Source organism: Triplophysa dalaica, chromosome 4 (genome assembly GCF_015846415.1).
Source record: "Triplophysa dalaica isolate WHDGS20190420 chromosome 4, ASM1584641v1, whole genome shotgun sequence".
NCBI classification, from domain to species: domain Eukaryota; kingdom Metazoa; phylum Chordata; class Actinopteri; order Cypriniformes; family Nemacheilidae; genus Triplophysa; species Triplophysa dalaica.
The window spans coordinates 28,679,945-28,704,040 of NC_079545.1; the positions used below are offsets into that span (position 1 = coordinate 28,679,945).

General features: G+C 41.0%; 1 protein-coding gene across 2 annotated transcripts; it reads right to left on the minus strand.

Moving 5' to 3' along the window:
- Positions 1 to 726: 726 nt before the first annotated feature.
- pxna (paxillin a) lies at positions 727 to 21,965 on the minus strand. Of its 2 annotated transcripts, none has more exons than XM_056745532.1 (10): positions 21,833 to 21,965; positions 13,216 to 13,403; positions 12,813 to 13,023; positions 12,570 to 12,738; positions 12,334 to 12,487; positions 2,961 to 3,119; positions 2,519 to 2,692; positions 2,193 to 2,274; positions 1,971 to 2,119; positions 727 to 1,856 (listed from the first exon to the last, which is right to left on the minus strand). In XM_056745532.1, exons 1-10 carry the CDS (start codon positions 21,843 to 21,845, stop codon positions 1,590 to 1,592), a joined length of 1,566 nt encoding a protein of 521 aa, XP_056601510.1. In that variant the 5' UTR covers positions 21,846 to 21,965; the 3' UTR covers positions 727 to 1,589. The 2 variants fall into 2 exon arrangements, with proteins under 2 accessions (XP_056601510.1, XP_056601509.1); XM_056745531.1 differs by lacking the exon at positions 21,833 to 21,965 and adding an exon at positions 15,204 to 15,628.
- Positions 21,966 to 24,096: the final 2,131 nt, after the last annotated feature.

Here is a 24,096-nt window from a genome sequence, read left to right on the forward strand (position 1 = left end):
GCACGCGCGATTTATTTGAAAATCTCATTAATAAAATAAATGTCTGTGAAATGTGGCAGATACACACTCCCGAAAAAACACTGAAACATCATATTGTTCTGCGATCTTAATTCACGTTTTAATGATTTACAAAAATAAGGTTTTGTTTCTGAAGTGATCTTTTCGTATTTTTAGTTTTAGTATTATTATGGAAGTCGTGTTTTAAAATATCATCACAGTTCTAAACACTCGACTCTGATCTATGTATTGATTTGAGTTCACATGTCTAAACTTTGAATGAATTCCCTCAATTTGATCATAAACTGGAGCTTCACAATCAGATCTGAATGTTTGTTTTATCTTTAGAGAATGTACAATATTCCATCACCAAAAGTTAAAACAATATTTGTGTGTAATTATTTTTTTTTGTATCGCACCATTAACTGACATTACTTTAGTGTATATGCGTAATTGACAGACTTTTTAGTTTTTATTGTGTGAAGGCAAAAATGTAAAAACAACTAATAATAAAGATAAAATAGCATGAGAGAGATTTATATGAAAAATATTTATAACAATATATATAATTAACTGCAATTTTAACATCAAGGCAAAGATAGATAGACAATATAGTTTCTCAATCTATGAACTATATCCAACGCTCCTCTTCAACCCGTTTTAATCTTTAAATATTCATGTTCGTTTTCCAGGACTGTCAATGCAGCAAACAAATAAAAGATTCACAACTGATCTATCATCTGGTTTTTATTTCAAGCCTCATACAGTACAATTAAACCCCATGATGTCAATACAATGTGCATGTCATCAGTTTATGAAGAATAAAACATCACCCTGAAAAAGAAGATCTTTAAAGTACTAAAACAGTCACAATATGTCTGAGTAAAGCCTTTGCCATCAATTATAATTCTTAAGACTTTGATGCATTTACTTGCATGCAGCAGGAAATCCAATAAAAAAGGGAACTGCATTTCTAACTGAGATGAGATTTTGAGGAAACAAAACATGATCACAAACCAGAAGCCACGCTTGTATGTTTAAAAAAGCTTTTTGAGAGAATATATTTTAATATAAACACAGCTGAACCCTCATGAAGGCAAAAACACTCCAGCCAATCAGAACGATAGAAAAAATTGAAAGAAATATATAAGATCACTTTTGTTAAATGAGCAGACAGAGGAAGACGCGCTGTCTGAAGAAAATGAGTACCAAAATTAGAAAAATATACAGAATATGACCTTGAGATTTTCATGACATCAGCAGTTATTGCACCTGACAGGTTCGATGAGAAAAAGACAAGCAAAATAAAAGAGCAAAGTGCATCTTTTACTTAAAAAACAGCAGCGAGAAGAGAGAAGAAACATTCTCCTGAAATGTGCAAAGAGATGTGTGTTCAGTGAGTGTGTAAGAAATAGAAAAATACATCTTGTTGATTTGTCCGATGCAGTTGATATTATCTAAAATAGCAAATGTATTTCTTTAAAAAGGTTATTAAAAACCACACATGATTGACAGTGCTTTGGCACAGAAACACGCTGGTGTGAACGCACGGCCACTAGAGGGCGCTTCACCCTCTCACAGACGCCTCGAATCTAGCTGAAGAGTTTCACAAAGCAGTTCTGGCAGTACGGTTTGTCGTTCTGCTCTTTGAACGTGCCTTTATTCAGCTGTTTAAGGCAGAAGGCGCAGACAAAATGCTCGGGGTGAAACTTCTTGGCCATGGCGGTGATACAGCGGCCGGTTATGGGCTTCTGACAGCCGGAGCAGAGCGAGCCGCGTCTCTCGTGATAATGCGCCTCGCAGTACGGCTGACCCTCGTGCTCGAAGAAACTGCCGTTCACGAAGGGAATGAAACACTCCTACAAACACAGAGACAGTATCAAACCAAACGTGTGCAGAGAACCCACCTGTGATGCTATAAAAGTGAACACAAAGACAGTGTTCTCTAGACGACTGCCATCACGCATACAGACCCTGCACACAAAACACTCGGGGTGCCACAGAGAGTTGAGGGCAGAGATGTAGTTCTCCAGGATGGCTCGCGTACAACCGCCACACTTTGGGGCAAACATGTCAAAGTAATCTTTCCTGCAGTACGCTTTTCCCTCCTTCTCATGGAAGCCTGCGGGGAGAGGCAAATGTAAAGGTCACAGAAGAGAAAACCAACGGCTGATAAAACATGAGGTGTTTTTTACCCTCAGGGCCAAAGAATGAACCACACTGGGCACAGAAGAAATGCTCCGGGTGCCACGTCCGGTCCAATGCTGTCACCACTCTCTGTGACGAGAATCACATGTGCATTATTACACAAACACCACATGACCTCAATAGAAACAAGAGTAACGTTACTGAGTATTGTTACACAACATTCATTCATCAGACGGTACAGTTGTATGAGCGCTGTGTTAGCAGCACCGAGATCACACACACACACATGCGCACAAACGCACACAAACACACATGCGCGCACACACACACACACACACACACACACACACACACAGAATGAGTGTGTGCTCACATCCAGTATGGGTCCGTTGCAGTAGTAACAGCGTGGAGAGAAGAGGCTGTGATAATCTTTCTCACAGTACGGCTGTCCGTCTCTCTCAAAGAAGTTTCTTGAACCTATTTCCTCCTGACAGTGAGTACACACGAAATGTTCTGGATGCCACGTCCGGCCCATCGCTGTTACCACCTGAACGAGAGAGACTTCTTTACACTCATACTAATGAAGGCTTTGGCTCCAAAATGAGAAAACTCAGAGTTTGTTTTGATTTAAGCCATAACAACTCAAAAAATACAGCTTACCAACACCATAAAACACAAAACACATGATAACATTATACAAAAAGATTTCTCCAAACTCTTGATATATATTTTGTGTTAAATCATGGAAAGCATTTGAACAGAGGAATTCACACAGATTCATGTTGGTTCTGACAGTATCTGTCTTGTTTCTGTACCTGTCCAGCGATGGGTTTCTTACAAGCTCCACAAACTCCTTTAGCCACCGTCTGAACTCCCAGTTTATTGAGATCTGACTGCAGACTGCCCAACATGTTGTCCAACTTATTAGCCGGCTTCTGAACACCGCTGGGAGAACTTTTACCTTGAGCAATGATCTAAATCACAAGACAAAACAACAGTTCATCACAATCCGCAACAACGCTGGACACACTAACTGTATGAAGACATGTGAACTCTGTTATATCGGCTACTTCACAATTCTGCAGTGTTCCAAAGCAGCTGTACAGAAAACACAAAGTGAAACAAACAAAGAATAAAAGTGCTGATAATATAGAAAAACTTCATAAAGGGTATATAGAATTAAAAATAAATGTGTACTATAGAATACACGGTATCACTCCAAATCATTCATCAGATATAGACTGTAAGTGACACTGTGTGTATGAATAATAATAGTCTGGACATTAGCATCAGTCACTGTATAAATCATTGACTGCTGGACAGCACTGTTATTGGTCGATCTATTAAAACTCACAGCATGATTCTGTTCAAACAGCAGAAAGCAAATCCACAGCTAGCAGAACTACAGCAAATTCAGTGAAGAGAAGTGTGATGTCATTACATGAGGTCTGTATGAAGAAATTTCCAGTATACGGAAACCCTCTTGAAATCTGTTTTAGTCATCTGTAGAAATCAAATCCTCAAGCACTCCCCATGAGATGAAACTCTTTCAACAACCTTCTCTAAATACTACAGCATCAAGAAGACCAAAAAAACATGTCGTGAAACATCATCTCTCGTCTCAGAGCACCGTGACTCACTAGCATTATTTAGAAAGCCCTAATGAAGCCACATGCCTTGTTATTTCTGCGCTCACAGCTCATGTAGAGTTACTCTTGCGGCAGGTCCACTTTAAAACATGTTTACACCCGCAGGAAGAGACGGACTGATGGAATGTAAAGTAAGAGATTCTGAGTTTACCGAGTTTTCAGAAGCAAATGTAATACAGTAGACGTCATGTGTTTTTGACCCTGCCTTTAAATCCAAATAGATCCTCAACATGATAAAAAAGCAGAAGGATGTTTCATTGGGCATGTCTACACCCGCACAACTATTAAACAAATGCTGAAACATTCCTACTGTGTGTGTGTGTGTGTGTGCGTGAGTTTTAAACTGGAAAACCGTGGCATACGCTCTTTAAGCAACATGCTACTTATTACTGAGAGAGAGAGAGAGACTGGCCAGTTTTACACATGGATAGAAATCAACAAGACCATCACTTCAACAGATAAGAATATCTTCCTGTGTGCAACCTACATCCCTCCAGCAGAGTCACCCTACTTCAATGAGGACAGTTTCACGATCCTGGAAGAGGAGATCAACTACTTTCAGTCACAGGGCAATGTTCTGATCTGCGGTGACCTAAATGCCAGGACAGGCAAAGAATCAGACTCAGTTCACTCCAAGGGAGACAAACACATTCCAGGAGGAGATGTCCTTCCCACACCTACTCGCACACAAAGACTAAACTACGATAAAACAACAAACAAAAATGGATCAAGACTTCTTCATCTTTGTCGCACACTGGGTCTGTACATGGTCAATGGACGACTACGAGGAGATTCATACGGTAGGTACACCTATAGTTCTAAGCTGGGTAACAGTACGGTAGACTATTTCATCACGGATCTGAATCCTAACTCCCTCAGAGCGTTCACAGTTAGCCCACCATCCCCAAAGTCAGATCACAGTAAAATCACTCTCTACCTCAATAGATCCAAACCTAACACAGAGGCATCAAAACAAACTCACCTCCATACCCTAAAACAAACTTTCAGGTGGAAACAAAATTGCGAAGAGACATACGAAAGCATAACTCGTGAACCAAAAATTCAAATCCTACTGAATAAATTCCTCGATACCCCATTTCCACACAATTATGAAGGTGTAAATTTAGCAGTAAACAGGATTGACCAAATTTTTACAATATCTGCAACCCTATCTGACCTAAAACCCACTAACACAAAACCAAACAAAAAGCCTGTAAATGAGAAATGGTTTGATAAGGAGTGTAAAAACCTTAGAAAAGAAGTAAGAATTCTATCAAATCAGAAACACAGAGATGCTGACAATCTAAACACTCGCCAACTCTACCATGAAAAAGTTAAACAATATAAGGACACACTAAGGAAGAAAAAGAAACAAGATACACAAAACCAGATAAAAGCAATTGAACAATCTCTAGAAACAAATCGCTTCTGGGAACATTGGAACACACTTAACAAACCCCACCATGAAGATCTTCCCATTCAGAACGGAGACGTATGGATAAAGCACTTCTCAAACCTCTTTAGTAAAATAATCAAGAACCGTGAACAAACTAACCTACACAACAAACTATGCACTCTGGAGTCAACAATTAAAGATTACCAAAACCCTTTAGACTATCCAATTACACTCGCTGAACTGGGCCAAAATATACCAAAACTTAAATCCCAAAAAGCAAGTGGTATCGACGGTATCCTAAACGAGATGATTAAACACGCAGACCAAAAACTTACACTCGCCATCCTCAAACTGTTTAATATCATCTTTAGTACAGGTATATTTCCCACAATCTGGAACCAAGGTCTAATAACTCCAATCCATAAAAGTGGAGACAAATTTGACCCTAATAATTAACGCGGAATATGTGTAAACAGCAATCTAGGTAAACTCCTCTGTAACATTCTTAACAGCAGACTTCTCCAATATCTAAACAACCAAAACATCCTGAGAAAATGCCAAATTGGTTTCCAACCCAAATACCGCACATCCCATCATATATACACTCTTCGGACCTTAATTGACAAAGAAACAAACCAAAATAAAAGAAAGCTCTACTCATGCTTTGTTGACTTCAAAAAAGCTTTTGACTCAATCTGGCATGAGGGACTTTTTCTTCAGTTGATTCAATGCGGAATCGGAGGGAAAACCTACGACATCATCAAATCAATGTACACCAATAACATATTTGCAGTTAAAATTGGCAACAAGCACACAGACTTTCTCTCCCAGAGTCGTGGAGTGAGACAGGGCTGTAGTCTAAGTCCTACACTATTTAACATTTACATGAATGAACTAGCTGGAGCTCTAGAACAGTCACCAGCACCCGGTCCGACCTTACAAGACACCGAAGTGAAATGCCTCCTGTTTGCAGACGATCTGGTGCTGCTGTCACCCACAAAAGAAGGTCTACAGCAACATCTGGACACCCTGCACACTTTCTGCCAAACATGGGCCCTATCGGTTAACCTTAAGAAGACTCGAGTCATGATATTCCAAAAAAAGCCCAGTAGCCAAAATCAACATCACCGTTTCAAACTAAACAACGTGCCCCTAGAACACACCAAGAACTACACATATCTCTGTATAAACATTAATAACACCGGAAACTTAAACAAGGCTGTGAATGACCTGAGAGACAAGGCACGAAGAGCCTTTTACGCCATCAAAAAGAATATCAAAATTGACATCCCAACCGTAATCTGGCTGAAAATAATACAATCAATTATAGAACCAATCGCGCTGTATGGAAGTGAGGTTTGGGGTCCTCTCGCCCACCAAGAGTTCACCAGATGGGACAAACACCCAATAGAGATTCTGCAAACAGAAATGTGTAAAAACATTCTACGGGTACAGAGAAAAACTCCAAACAACGCCTGCAGAGCAGAATTAGGACTGTATCCTCTAATCATTAAAATACAAAAAAGAGCTTTAAAATTCTACACACACCTTAAGAACAGCGACACAGACACACTCCATCACAAAGCCTTAAGTCATCAAGAGCTGAGCCCAGAGAGAAACCCCTTCATCCAACTGATCTCACAACTAACTCTACAACCCCAAACATGCCCAAGTCAACCCCAAACCCCAGCCAGACTAAACCAAATGATGAAAAGACAAAAAGAGAAATATCTCCAACACTGGACAGAAGCAACAGCTCAGCAAAGTAAAGTGGAATGCTATCTGTCACTAAAGGGAGAATATAAAGTGTCAGAATAGCTCACAAGCGTATCAGACCCTAAAGTAAGAAAAGTGTTGAGCATGTACAGACTCAGTGATCACCAGCTCACTGTAGAGACGGGCAGACACAGACACACATGGACACCGAGAGAAGAGCGACTGTGTCCACACTGCACACACAATCAAGTGGAAACAGAGCTGCACTTTCTCCTCTCCTGTCCCAACTACACACACATCAGAGAAACATTCTTCCCCCAGTTTACAAACTTACACAAAGACTTTGACCAGTTTCAACAAAAGGACAAGATCTCATACATACTGGGAGAAAAGTCAAGAAGCTCAAACCTGCTGCAAGATATGTCAAGTCCTGCCACGACCAAAGAACAACCAGCACAACACAACACAACACTGACAGAACAACACACACAAACTGACACTATCACCCTTATTGAGAACTTTAATTAAAACTCTTTTTCTGTTTATATTGAGATGTATATATATATAGATTTTTACTTATAGACTTTTAATTTTATTCTATCTTATTTTTGATCTTAATCTGTATTTCTGCATGTTTATATTTAATCTTGTGCTTTGGCAATGTAAATTTTCTTTTATCATGCCAATAAAGCTCCTTTGAATCTTGAATCTTGAGTGAGTGAGTGAGATAGTGAGAGAGAGAGAGAGAGAGAGAGAGAGAGAGAGAAGGTGTGAGATGAGGTTCAGCTGTACAGAGAGTGAGTTGATTCATGTACCGGTGGAAACAGAGGCCGATCTTCCGTTTGACAGGCCACTGATGCTAAAGCCTTCACAGGAGGGGGCGGAGTCACAGGTTTTGGTGGCTGGGATGGAGAAGGAGGGATCATAGGATGAGGACTGGGGTCTTTAGGTGGAGAGGATGGAGGAGGACGAGGGGGTTCTCTGGGGGGCGGAGGTGGTGGGGGAAGAGGAGCGGACATCTTTTTTGGGACAGGGTGAGTTAGGAGTTTTTTTGGAGGATTTGGTGAGTGTGGAGGAATAATGATCTGATGAAACACATGTTAGGAATTAAAAACAACAGACAGACAGAGACAGAGACAGAGACAGAGAGAGAGAGAGAGAGAGAGAGACAGAGAGAGACAGAGACAGAGACAGAGACAGAGACAGAGACAGAGAGAGAGAGACAGAGACAGAGAGAGAGAGACAGAGAGAGAGAGAGAGACAGAGACAGAGAGACAGAGAGAGAGAGACAGAGAGAGAGAGAGAGAGAGAGAGACAGAGAGAGAGACAGAGAGAGAGAGACAGAGAGAGAGAGAGAGAGAGAGAGAGAGAGAGAGAGAGAGAGAGAGAGAGAGAGAGAGAGAGAGACTGAGAGAGAGAGAGGTGAAAGAGGAGCAAATATATGCAACGGTCAGTCAATGAATGAGTTGTGTCAGAGATACATCACAACACTACCTTCTCCACAGCTGGTGACACACAACACTCTTCTCTCAGACGCTGTGGGCTGGAATACACTATGACTCCTTCTGTAAGCCAATGAGCGGCCTTCTTCTGTGCTCGCTCTGAGCGGCCGATGCCCAATTTGCCCTGCAGTTCTTCAATGAGGCGATCCTGAGAGTTTGTTTTGTTAAGAACGAGTGGACCCATCTTTCTGCGCATGTGACCTTCTCCAAACATCGGGTGGACATTAGACGTTTCCTTCGTGCGTCTGATGACAGATTTCAGCTGCAGAGAGGCACTCACGTCACCGACAGGTTATCAGCAGCAGTCACTGGTCTACGTTCATCATGTGCAGCTCGACCAATCTTCAACCTTCAACAAACCATGCGAGGAGCTACATGCCAAGCAAAGCAAAGCTAACTTTACTCCTCCTCTTGACTTCACACGTGTTATACGTGCTGAAGATCTGAGACTTCTTAAATACCAAACAAAACTCAAAGTCAGAGGTGCAGAAGAGTGAAGACGCAGAACGAGCCGAGCCTTGTTGAGACATGCATATTAACATCTCCATCTGCTGACTCATCTTCACTTCATGAAGCACACACTAGGACTACACATACTTGACATTTCTCACTTCTCCGTCTCTCCAAACAGCAAAGACACACAATCAGACATTCACACGCGTGTATCATGTGTTTTGAACCCATCAGGATGGATGGCTCGTTTGTTCTAGAATGATAAACAGCGTTTTGCATGCCCTCATGCTCACTACATGCTCACACTGGAGCCGGTCCGATCATACTTGTCCTGAAGCTGACAGTCTTTCAACTGCTGACGGCTGAAGAAGAGGAAGATCCAGAGGAAGATCTGACTGCTCCGAGAACACGTCGTCCTTCATCCAGCAGCTCTCGGCACCTTCAACCGTCAATCTCCGCTGCTCTCTGTCAGATGAGGTCGAAGGCTTATGACTGATGGAGTCTGGTTGGGAATGACTGGACACCTCCAGTGGAGGCTTCATCCTCAGTGTGTCTGATTGGGAGTCCTGCAGGTTCTTTCTGGAAGTCTTGGGAGTTGACGTGAGTCTCCAGACAGGGGAAGCGGGTGGAGTAGTGGTCCCTGGCGCAGGAGCCGCACTCTTGGCATTGACTTTAGAGCTTTTCAATGCTGTATCCTGACTGGCGCTCGTGCTATGGCGGGAGGTTTTCACGACGGGCCTTTTCACATCTTCAGCTTGATTGGAGCTTTTATTGACCTCCGTTGGGCGTTGAGCCGCAGTCACAGATGCGGAGTCAGCGGGTGCGGGGCTCGAGATCCTCACCGTGTTGACACTCATCTGAGAGTCCTTCACATGAGACACCGTGAGACTTGAACTCTTGGCGCTAGAATCTAACATCAGATGAGTTCTGAGAGTTGAGCTGGAGGACACAGACGTCTCAGAAGGTGTGCTTCTGGAAACTGGACCCAAACTTGCCGCTTCCTCGACAATGTGCAGTTCCAGCAGACGTGATGAATAATCATTCGTAGGGTCACAAGAGGCCTGATGAGAGACACTGATGTCTTCTGGATTAGAGGAAGAAGACACTGTGAGAGTAGACGCACTCATCACTAGATCGGGAGGATTTGACTCTTTCGCAGAAAGCAAATCTTCCTTAACGGAGGACAGAGAGCCGGACTAGACAACCAACAACAAGAGGACAACGATGAGGAAGAAAGGAAGGGAAGAATGAGACACACAAACACCGCTGTAGAAACACAACTGCTTCATCATTTTACCACCAAGACCAACATCTCAAACAGCACCCTGCCCTCCAATATCAAGGTTCTGAAGGATTATAGGGGATTTCTCAGAATGGCAAGTCCAGGAAAATGTCAACCTTACCTTGAGAGAATAAAGTTTTTACCAAAGGTTTTGACTATACTGAAGTGGCGCAGCCAGAATGCTATTTTTGCGGGGGGTATAATGTATATGTAAATGTATACAGCCATTTCATTAGATCTGTATCTATAGACGCCTTCCTGTTAGTAAACATTCGGATGCGTTTTTTTGGGTGGAGTTTAGCTGGAGGCAGAAAGATCCCTCTGACCACATTACTAATGCTGGGGAGCACATTTTGTTTGCTTGCTTTTTGAGAATGACTCGAAAATCTGATTAAACTTCAACATGTAATGTCACTCACTGTTTAGGACCGCAACTGTTTATTTTTTTAAAGTTGACTTTAGCGCAAGGAATCTGGCAGACCTGTACGCAAGCCCACTCAATGGATCCAGAGACCAACTGACAGAGAAACCAAGTGTTTATAGTAAAGATTGATCAGAGTGAATATATCTATACATGCCTGCGTGTGCTTACAGTGGCTCTAACCCTTTCGCTCGCTCGCTCTTTCAAAATTTCTGTCACTCACTCGCTCTTTTGTTTATGAGCGCATGTCTGACAGCGCAGTAGTAAAAGTCCAAAACGGAAGTAATAGTAAAATAGCTTAAACATGTCCACTCTGGAATCATGCAGTTGATGTAGAAACGTCCAAATGAAGAACTATTATTGCAGATGCAGGTACTGCGGACATGAGAAGAGATATAAAAACACAGCTTCTGACCATTTTCCTGCTGCACTTTAATGACTTTACAGACTATCGACAATGACCAGGCAATTCTCAAACTTCTATGTAAATGTGATTTCCTGCGTAGCCGGTTTATTACTATGCATGTAAACACGTAAAAACAGGTTTCTTATAAAAGCTTATCTTTGATAGATATCCCTTTATTTGGTGCATGTAAATGCACTCACTGAAATAAATTTAAAAAAGGTTAAAACAGGGAATTCTCACATATAATATAACACTAAAGTCTGATTTTTTAGTTCTCTGTAGGACCTACACCGTAGCCTACGTGTTGGACGGGATTTATACTTCTACATCTTTGTCCGCGTCAACATGTAATGACCACTAGGCGTCAGTGTCCACGTGCGTGTTGTTTGTGTTACCAAGACAAGAGCCGAAGAAGAAGCAGCTTGTTTGAGAAGCATTAGCGGTGATAGCGGTAAACAAACAATTTTATTTTTTTTACGATTTTTTTTCCATTTTGCCATAATTAGTGTTTTGTCTTTTAGAGAGGAGAGGAAGCGAGGTGGATGAGAGAAGGGGTGGGATCAGGAAAGGACCCCGAGACGGGATTCGAAGACAGCGCTATATGTCAGTGCACTAACCACTAGGCCAGTGGTTCTCAAACTGGGGGCCTGAAAATTGATCTGGGGGGGCCACAGATTTTGTGGCATTTTATGAAATATAGAAATTCATCATAGATTTTATGCAATCAAACATAAAAAATAAGACCACCAACCAAAAGAATTGATGTTCCAGCATTGTATAAATGAAAATTGTTTTTGGTTTTATTAAAATTCTAAGTTTAAGATTCTTTAAGAGTCTTTATTTGGGGGAACGCAAAGCAATGCATTCTACAAAAAAGGGGGCCTTACAACAAACAGTTTGAGAACCACTGCACTAGGCTATCGGCTCCGACTAAACAGTCACTTTTGTTGCAGAATTGAGATGTTTAATACAGAAGCACAAATACTTTACATCGATAATTCATTCGGAAATGCGTTTGAGTAAACATGACTCTATCGAGGAGTTTTTTTGACCTCAGGGAGGGGTTCAAACAGACCGATTCCAGCACTTGTGGTCCACATAGGGTCAGCGTTGAGTTGACGTGCTGTTACAATTTTGGAGAGATGCGTGTCAGGCTACACCATAGGTCCTACGCAACACTACAATTTATGCTTAACAGTATAACACATATTAATACAAGCTTACTAAACCTCTTTAAACTGATATTGATGTTCATGTAACTCTTCAAAAGTTAGAACAGACTAAACTGGATGTTCTCAATTACAGCAAACCTACAAAACAGAAGCACACGCCTCTTGATGATGTCATTTGTGTTTAGACTTACATTACTCTGAACTTTGAAGTCAGACAGCGAGGCCATGAGTTCATCCAGTTCTCGTGTAGCAGATGAAGCAGAGATTCTGGCCTGTTGTTGAGCTTCTGGTGTGTCCTCCTGTATCTCGCTCATTTCAGAAATCACCGGCACTGACGGAGCCGCTCTATACACACACACACACACACACGTGTGAAAATGAGTCTGAAGAGCACACGTGAAGTAGTGTTATCAGCATGACATCTTACACAGAGACGGGCACTGAAGTCTCCAGCTCAGTTAATAAACTCTCCACGCTGGGTCTGACGTCCTCTCGAGGCGCTGCGAGACGTTTTGGCTTCTCTAGTTTAGGAGGAGGAGCTTTGACTGCTGACGAGAGACCGTTCTCTGGGGTCAAACGCTGAGTGCTGCTGGACGCTGTCAGAGAAACACAAACACTTTAGATTGAATGGTTTGACTGGTTCAGTGCGAGTCTACGGGAAGATCTTCACCTTCAGTGGCGAAGGACGGTGTGCTGTGTTGTACGGCGTTGAGCTCCAGTAACAGACGGTCCAGTTCAGACAGATTACAGCCCAGTGATGAGTTCATGATGGCCGACGTCTGAAGCTCGCTGCTCTTCTGCTTGTTTGGGAAACTATAGACGTGATCTTCGTCTGACTGCGACACGCGAGGACTCGGGCTTTTGTGAACCGAGCTCAAAGACTTGAAGAAAAAAACGCAAAACACAGAAATATAAACACAGGGATGGTTTTTCTATGCTTTCAACTTTTATTTACGCTTCACTTTCATGATGAACAACCGTAATGAACATTATAAATTGTGAGGGGAAGAAAAGCTGCTGTGGTTGGAGAGGTGAACCGAGTAAAAGAGGAAGAGATGAATCATTGACTTCACCTGCTGTGATTCTGTTTGCTCTAACAGCGTTCCATTCACCGCAGGATGTGATGTCACAGGAGGCGGAGACGACACTTCCTGATAAGAGTCCTTTCCTGTAGGATAGGAATATGGCGTCTCATCTGAGAGAAACGCAGCTTGTTTGGAAATGTGTGAGGAGGTGGACTCCAGATCGGCCAGAAGAGCGTCTGACAAAACAGAGAACAACACGAACACATCAACAACACAAAAATCATAAATAATGTTTGTTTATTGTGCATTGCCATTAATATCAATCTTACTGCTGTTGGCTTCTTTTGATTTAAGCCATAATAACTAAAAAAATACAGCTATCTAACACATGAAAACACAAGAAAACATGATTTTCAAATTAAATTATTTATCTCTTTTTGGAACCAAACTCTTTATATATTGCTGATGTGTTCACTCTCTGTCTAAAAAAGTCACACGTCATCAAATCAAATCCACAGACAGATAAAGAGTCTAGAATATTCACCCTCACATATAGAATAAAACAATAACACAACAGCTCACGTCTCATTCACACTCTTTATTCGTTTTTACACGTGAAGACATGAGCAGTACAGGACGCTGAAATCACTGAAGGAAGGTTTTATCTGTATAGGGTGTGGTGTTGAGACACATTTAAACACCGCCTGCAGACACACACACGCGCAAATGCACACTAACGTGCAAACACACGCACACACACATGCCTTTATAGAAATCAATATAGAAAATACACAAGTCATCATCTTCACATAACATTCTATTAAATATTCAACACATTACTGTAGGAATCCTCTGAACTGATCAAATCTATGAGTTTATTTTGAATCTGTTCAGTTCTCCACACACATGACACGCTACGCTTGATATGATTGGAAACAAACTCTTTAAATGAGCAGAAACATCGCAAAATGCCTTTGACATGAATCACTCCACACATATACAGTACACGTGTCAAAAACACACAACTCCGTGTAGTGAAAGTCAACAACAGACAAATCGTGAGTGGAGAATCACACCTGTACTGTATCTAAAAGTGTTGGTGACACTCACGTGTCTGGTGGAGATCCGTCAGTTATTATCCAGGTGTGTCTTCTACCTCCTACCACCACACAACAAACCTTCACAACCATTCACATCATGTAACGCAACACATACTGTACTACACAAATTCACAACACAACATGACAGATATTAAAGAGAGAGTTTGATTACTTACACTGAGAGAGAGAGAGAGAGAGAGAGAGAGAGAGAGAGGTTTAAGAGTTCTGTCCTAACCTTCAGACTTTATGTCAGAGAGGAGGAGCTCTGACACACACACACACACACACTAATATCATAACGTTTACTTGCAGGAGGTGTCTGTGGTGATGGGGGGGGCAGGTGCTAACTTTAACTTCTACATACCAGATGATCATGTGCTATAATCACCATCAACATCTCAAAGACACGTATGTCTTTTTTTATTATACTTTAAACATCTCCATTACACACAAACAAACTGCTTTAGAGAGAGAGAGAGACTGAGAGAGAGAGAGAGAGAGAGAGAGAGAGAGAGAGAGAGAGAGAGAGAGACAGAGAGAGAGACAGAGAGAGAGACAGAGAGTGAGAGAGAGAGAAATAAAAGCAACATGAAGAGTAGAAGAGAAACAGCGGTGAGTGTTTGTTCAGTGTTCTGACCCATGAGGGAGTGGCATATGAAAACATTAACCAGCCTCTCTCTCTCTCTCTGTCTCTCTCTCTACCTTGTTCACACACTTTAAACCCCACATTTACACAATCATTGACTTACAAATGACAAAACATTACACGTAACATTTGGTTTTACACCAAAATAAAGAAATATCTACTTGACCTTTAACCAACTAAACCCCAAAAAACAATTGTTTTCAAGTGATCGCTTGAGTAAAAGATGTCAGGATGAAGGAGCACACAAACACCATCCATCTCTAAACATCGTGTTTGAGCGTTGATCTCACCTCCCTCAGAATCTGGAATCATATAAATCCCCTCAGACTGTAAGGGCGGCGGGTGTGATGTCTTCACTAAAGCTGACTCTGGATCACACTCTGAAGATGAAGTTTGTAAAGGACGGGTGTTCATCACAAGCGTGTGTGTGTCCCCTGACACCGTATCAGCGGCTGGGGTACCGTCTGAAGAAACTGTTCTCACACTCATGTCAGAAACCGCCGATGCATCTAGAACTCCTGTGAAACCTTCTCAAACTCTGAAGACCGCCTGAACTTTAGAGGACCACACCCCAAAGACCACGAGGGTTTCCGGAGACTCAACGGCCCTCCAGTGAGATGTGAGAGGAAGTGTCCGTCCCATTCCGGAGCACTGAACACATTCCTCAGAGCTGCTCATGTACACAGAGATAACACTTATTCTCTCAGGAATACACAACACTACTCAAATCCATAAATGACAAACTCTGACAGCCTCCACAACACAAGTCAGATTTCATCTCTACCAACTCAACAGAGTTCTGTGCTTTTCTTTAAATCAACCAGAGAGTCACTCACCACAGTAAACACAGTTTCACCCTGATGGTCCTTCTCAGAAAAATATAAACGTTGTTACTACACTTTGAGACAATTTTCCTCTTCATTTAAGTTAAGTGAGACATATGGATTCAACATCTGCCCGATTAACCAAAAATATATATCATGTGATTTATGCACAGTGAGTGAAGTACAGTAAAATGCTGCTGCATATGAAGGTCAAAGGGCGCTCTCGTGCAGAAACGCCAAATACACACTGCAGAAGAAGAACAAGCAATTTCTTTATTTCTCCTATTCTCCTCAGCCAATATGCTGGGTGTTGTCCCAGCGAGGGAAGTGTATCACAGGGCATGTCCCGAAATGTTCACGTGGGAAAGTAACATTGATGCATTCCCTCTATATAGAATGTTCTGTTTTAAAGGCTGACAGCCCTAGTTTTTATACAATATTATGCTTTGTGTTAAATAAGTGCTACAACACTGATGGTTCATAACACAATATTGCTCAGTTCAACACATTTCCATCGTGTGAGTTGACAGATCAGTGTTGACAGGTGTGTGATATCTGATGTAAACTCTGTGCCCGAAAGGCTCAATATTTCATTTCATTCATTCATGTGCACATGTGCGCCCCCTTCTGCTCAATGAATCAACTACACAATCTTCAATTGAACAAAGGCTCTTTAAAAATCCTCTTTAATACCAAGTTACAGATCAAATCAATCGGACATCATTACGTCATGAGTGTTGGCCACAGGAAAAGCCTCATCTATGAGCTGTGTGTGAAAACAGAGAGATGAGACCTTAAGAGATTTGAGACCACCGAGATGATCGGCCAGGAGACCCCAGAGCTAAAATAAGACATCCCAAACCCTAAACCTGCCACACACAGACGCTGAAATCCATCCCACGCTGTAAAACCTGATATACACCTGATAAAACATGAATAACCCAGAATTCCTCAGCGTTCTGTAGCTGCCACGTGACACACACACACACTATCACATCATTATTGTGCTTTATTCACAACACACAATGTGTGCTTCCCTTTCAATAATGATTCTGAGAGAGAGAGATTAAACGAGAGCAAAAAACACGCTCTCTTAACAGTGTCAGTGCCATCACGCTCTCTCTCTACAATATTACAACAAGCTAATATTATAACAAAACAAACGTTATTCACCTACTGATCTGAATCAAAGCAAACTTATCGGGGGGGATTTTAAGACGATCTTTCTCTCCAACGTCTCTCTGCTGGAAAGTATCTCCATAGATATCTGTTAGTATCTCTGCTAAAAGCCTCAGTACTGCGGGGCCTAACGCGTCTGTGCTGGAAAGACTTTATAATATTAGCACAGGTCCTATCCTTCTTTTTATCCTTTAGACCCACAGAGCTTTTATTTGATGTAATAAATAAGACATCGCTCTTTCTACAGTCTTTCTAATGCCCGTACGATCTCTTCCCTGCGTCAACATGAGAACAACATCTTTTTGTACTGTGATGGACACTGTCGTGTTCGGACTGAGAGATTCGTTGCAAATCTATAATACAACGCTAGTGGCCGCTGTAAATCATAAACTGCTTCTTTAAATTAATGTGGCGGACATCATTGTATGATGTTACCAACTGTGCAGTTGGCTGGTTGAATCAGCGTTATATTGTATACACACAGTGAGTTGGCCAGTAGGAACGCACATTGTGATCAGAACGACTTGAAAAACAAATGACTCTGTTCAACTGTTGAAACTTTTCATCGCAGGATGTGAATGAGCTTAGATCGTTTAGTAAGAGCAGTTAATTTAATTGGCAACTAAATTTGAATTAATAATTGTTATTTGCATCAAAAAAAAGAATGTTAAAATGATGTGTGTGTGTGTGTGTGTGCACGTGCGTGCGTGTGCATGCATGCATGCATGCGTGCGTGCTCATGCGTGTGCGCATGTGTAAAAGATAAGGATGGCACCCCATCCGTCTCATTTTGAGCCAGGAACAGCCCTGGTAAAAACCACCGACACTAACCATGACTATCATCTGGATGTCAAAGAGTACATGAAGTACGCATGCTCAACGCTTCACCTCCAGGTGTTTGTGACCTCAAACCCACCCGTGAACCTCAGGATCCAGACCAAAGCTTTCATAGAGACCGGACTCAAACTCAAGAGACAAACGTGACACATGAAGGATCATCTCCAGTTTTTCTCCCATCTGTTCCCTAAGAGTCTTTATCTGATGGACAGAAAGGTGCTCTGAGAATTCCAGGAATACTTCTGCCTGCTCGGACTCGTGCCGAACGCCCTCCTTCACATGAACACTGAACGACTCGAGACATTCTGAACACGTAATATTATGTTGACGTCAAAATTATTTTACTTTTCTTTGGTCTGTTTGACGGGTCACTAGAGGTCAGACGATACACACAAACACAGAACGCACACACATCTCACTCTGAATCAATCGAACACAAAGTCTGCGTGTACTGAGGTCACACCACTGTGTTTACACATCGCAACCAAACACGGTTTCCCAGAAGAGGAAGAAGTTGTTGCGACATTTGAAATGCCTCAAAAAATCATCTTGAGTTTTACTCATCCACACACATCATTGTCAGATCAACCACACGCACACATAAACAAATTCTTCACTTCACTGCTGTCAGTGTTAACACAGCTTCACACAAAACCACAATTTCACACTCACAGCAAAGACACTCAAGAAAGACTACACTAGAACATCCTTCAGGTTTTCTTTAAATACAGCGTTGGGTCAATGTGAATAACGGCAGTCGTTGGCTTAAATTAACCCAGAAAATGTTTTGACTCAACGCTGCTCAACACAACCCAGCTTATGTTACCTTACAACCCAACGGTGGACTTCATCTCTTCTTTGACCCAACACCCACTGGAATAGAACGCAGCATACTTAAGTGTACATGAAATAATACAGCCTATAGAAACATCTGTGAAGACACAAGAAAATGTGTTCTTCAGCGGTAAATCACCACACAACTGTAAAGAACATTTGACATGCATTCAACACTTTACATCTTTTCTTTTCTCTAGTGAAGTCTGTAGTAAATTAGATTTGAGTGTTTGTTTGTTTGTTTGGTGTTGCCTGGAGAGACTTCAGCTTCACATCACGAACATACACACACACAGACACACACACACACACACACACACAAACACACACAAACAAACACAAACAAACACACACAACCACGGAACCATTGATGAAACTACTGCACTGAGAAGGATTTAAAGTGTAAATGGTAGGAGTAGATTTCTTAAGACATGTGAGAATGCTGATAAAGCAGTGTAAAGAGAGAAAGTCCTGCAGAAACACGAGAATCAAACACTCATTTACACTCACATGAGCCACATTAACTGTGAACTGAACAAGGAACGAGTGAATGAAGAGATATTCACAACACGTGATCATGAAAACACTACACTCACTTCTCTCATGGGATAAACAGAAGCACAGAATCCAGTTTTACTCTCAGCTGCATTATTAGAGATCTGATGTTGTGTTAATGCTTCAATTCTAACTCTAGAATCCATTGAACACATGAAGTGGATGTCATGACCTGTGACACACCAGCACTGGCAGAACACATTAAAAAAGATTCAAAACTGAGTTACAAACACATGAATACTTAATTTATTTTTATTTCCAATAGTTTTCTACACTGTTCACTGTTCCTTAGAAGTACACCAGCATATACCATTTTAACTGTAGTAAAACCATGGTACATTATCGTAAGCGTAACGTTTAAATTTGCAACTCATCCGGTTAATAGGGATTGTCATCCGATGGGAAAAACACTGTTCCTAAATCAATGTGTGTCCGAATAAACTGTTGGTAAGAATGTTTTCTTGCAGTATCTTCGCTCACCGCGTCTTGTTGACACAGCTCTGCTTTGGGGCTTTGCGTACAGAGTCAGTTGCAGCCTACATCGCACACGTTAGCGACAGAAGGCAAAGCTAATCATAAAGTGATGTACTGTAAGCTACGGAGCCGGGACTCATTACAAGAATGAAACTTAACTATTATTGTTTTCCTGTAGCTCAGTGAAAAAAGCATTGCATTAACAACACAAGGTCATGGGTTTGATCCCAGGGCATAACACATACTTAACAACATATGTTTAGGATCATGCAATGTGAGTCACTTTGGATAAAAGTAACACAATGTAAATGTAACCATTTGTATAGAACAAACTGCGCTATTTTTCAGAACGCGCTTGTAAAATATTTTTAATTTCAATTAAATCATTCCTGGATAAATTAATGTCAAATAGAATAAGTAATGAGTAAAAAACACAAGACACAGACAGAAATCAGTGGTTATATATATAGGTGCAGTAGATTAATTGTTAAAGTGTACCCTGCCGTCCTTACCCAAATCGACTCCCTTGCAAACATTCATTCACTGTCATCAGCACAATATAGAAAGAATATAAAAGATAAGTGAATAAACCACACAAACACGTCACATCAAGATGAACACAAAACCACTGTGTTTAGTTTGAATCTTAACAAAGAACAGCGTGTTGGAGGCCTTGAGTGTGTTGAATCCTCCATTAAAGTCAATGAAATAAGTTAGGCATGCACGATAAATGATCGGCCATATCAGTATCGGACGTAAATGGTCATTGTCAATGTTACTGTATCGTACATTTTAGGCCGTTATATTATAGCCGCTAAATCATTTCCTCTGGTTAAACTTCTTGAGCTCACGTTCAGAATACAGTACAGTAATGCTGCTCGTATACGACAAAAATCATAATCACGATTATTTGGGCCAATATTGAGATCCCGATTATTTAACTAACTTTTGAAACAACATGGAGAAAACATGGCTTTTAAACTGTGAATTCAACTAAAAAATACATGTAAAGAAAGAGCACTGCTGAAGCACTGTAAAGGAGAGGGTGGACTCTCTCTAAACACAATGCAACACATTAATCGCTTTACCTCCATTTGTTTTGTTTCTGTAATTGTTGAAAGCCAGAATTGAAGATATACCATTAATTTTCGATTAATAACACAGTCCTACTTTCTGTCGTAATCATTCACATACTGCTATTAGCAAGACATAGTTGATGTATGTACAGTATTTATGATTGTGTTAATTATATGAACAACCTGTGAGACTATTCAGAACATTTCTTTGGGTTGCTCTGGAAAAACATCTCAAATCTGTTTATTAACTAAAAAATATACCAGAAAAGCTTGAAGGTCAAAGAATGTTTAACTAGTGTAAAGTAACCTTGATACATGATGTTCAGGGGAAATGGTCATCTTGTTTTCTGCAGTAAATGTTTTCAAATAAACGTAGTCGTGCACTTTTTGCCTTTTCTTTCAGTCTTATGGACATTTATATTCATATTTAGATACTGCACTTCGGCCAAAATATCGCATATCAGAATGATCGGATAAGGGCGAAAATGTGCATAAATTATAAATGTATCCCTCAAATAAATACACACAATCAGACAGAGTCAACACACAAACGTCGACACTACAGCGGGTTTTGTTTAATATTTGAAATGTTGAGGTGGGGTGCAAAATGACACACTGTTGCTATCTCTGCCACTTTATCACACAAGCTCAAACTCGAACAAAGCAGACAACAAAAACTGCACAAACACTCACACTTCTGCATTAAGTGATAAATATAACCGTGATTATGCCTCGAGCACAAATGTGCAGGAACAAAAGTTACAATAGAATCAGACAATGAAGCCGTGCGTTCACATTTCATGTTTAGATCGCTTTAAAGAGATCGTGTCTGACATTAAACACGTAACATGACGTCTGCTGTGCTCTTAAAGCATGTAAAGGTCTGATCTTGTGTGTAAATGAGCCCTACAGATGTCCGATCAGAGCTTGCTGCAGTCAGTCAGTCAGTCAGTCACTACAGTATCAACACGAGCATCGGCGCGCGCTGACGTTGGCAGAAGCCCCGCGTCGCGTCGCGTCGCGCGCTCCATCCGCGTTTCTTCACTCATTTATCGACTCATTTAACTCGTCGTTTCATCACGACTCGTCTCCTCCTGTCACGCATGTCGCGTGTAAGTCGCTCGAGAAGTTCACACTCACCCAGATCGTCCATGTTTCTGTGGCGTCCGTGTTTCGCCGAGCTGCTCTCTTTCGGGTCTCGCGGTCCGCAACTGCACGCGGAGAAGTTTTCAACTCGCGCGCACGCGCGGCGCGAGCACGCAGCCAGACGAGCACCCGCAGCGCTGCGCATTGAACTGCTGACGTATAGAAGAAGAATGATAAAATTCGTGAAGCAAAAATGGTTTATTTAGATTTAAATAAATATACTGTTGTCAATAAAAACGAGAATCCTTACAACAAGGTCCATGATTTTATTACAAACAATTATTATTAATTCATTCGACTATAAATAACCACATTTTTATTTCGGTTTCATTCGTAGCTAAACCACAGAACATATTCTTATTAAACTATAATAGTCTATTAAGAGTAAGCTGGACATCAACCAGTGCTGGAAGTGGCTGAGATTGACAGGCCTTATTTGATCAGTTTAGACCACAATTGCAGAAAATCGGTGTATCACGATTTTTAATTGTTGTTAAATTGTTTACCGTGGAAGATGGGAATCTATTAAATATACGCCCGAAATTGACTCCTTTTGGACCATGTTCCCTCCCATTTATAGCCCCTAAATCTGCCCCAAAAGAATGTTGCTTCACTTTTACAATGATAAATTCATCTATGAGATCATACCCTCCCCCAAAACATCTGAACACTTGGGTGCATCCAATAAAACCAACTATAAGGATAAATATCACAACACGATTAGAATAACATTTGTTTTTTTTAAAGTGTTGAGGATCTGCTTTAATCAATTTTATGCAGCTGTTTAGTTCATTTAAACACCAGTAAGTACCCACATGCCCCTGCCACACAAACACACACACAAACACACACACACACACTATACATTACACTGTGATCAAGTTACAACAGCATTATCATGTTCTAATGATAATGATTCATTCATTTTTATATGAAGTCACATATAACATGATAAACATTGAATTTGTTAATATATAATGTTATGTTAAAAGGCAAGCTATGTGTGTGTGTGTTGTGTGTGTGTGTGTGTGTGTGTGGTCTGTGATTAGACTGTGACATATGCCATGTTAAAAGAGTTGTGAACAGGCTGTTGAAATCTCTCAGACACTTTACTGAACACTCACACAAACACACACTCACGCAAACACACACACACGTTGGGTTTCAATGTTTTATGGGCACATTCCATAGATGTAAAAGGCTTTTCTACTGTACAAACTGTATATCACATTCTCAATCCCTAAACCTCACAATCACACAACACTTTCTGCTCTTTAAGATTTTCAAAAAAGTTAATTTTGTGTGATTTATAAGGTTGTTTCCTCATGAGGACCAAACAAGGTCCCCACAAGGACAAGGATTAGGATATTACCATCTTTGTGGGGACATTTTGGTCCCATACTGTAGGGATTACCCTACACACACACAAACACACACACACAAACACACACACAAACACAAACACACACACAAACACACACACAAACACGCACACAAACACAAACACACACACAAACACACACACACACAAACACACACACAAACACACACACAAACACACACACAAACACACACACAAACACAAACACACACACACACACACACAAACACAAACACACACACAAACACACACACAAACACGCACACAAACACAAACACACACACAAACACACACACAAACACACACACACACAAACACACACACAAACACACACACACACACACAAACACACACACAAACACACACACAAACAAACACAAACACAAACACACACACACACACACACAAACACAAACACACACACAAACACACACACAAACACACATACAAACACAAACACACACACAAACACACAAACACACACACACACACACAAACACACACACAAACACACACACACACACACACTTTCATGTGTTAAGAGAGCAGAGGTGACGGCACAACACACACACACATGATGAACCCTTCAGTCTTAAGGCATGAGCTGATAATAATAAGACTGAAGAAACACAACACACACAGAGAGATTGAGCTCATTAATGTCCTCTGGGGAAACTAAAGTCTTTTCGTTCTAAAATAAATCTTTTTATGGGAACCACTGCAGTCTCCTTCCTCTTTCACGTGTAAACTGAGACACTTGAGTCAAATGTATTTATTTTAAGATTCATGTGAATAAAGGTCAGACGTCTGTTCTTGTTTTCTGTGTGTTAGAGAGAATAAAGTCCTCAGTCTTTCTGACATTATACATCTGATCTGA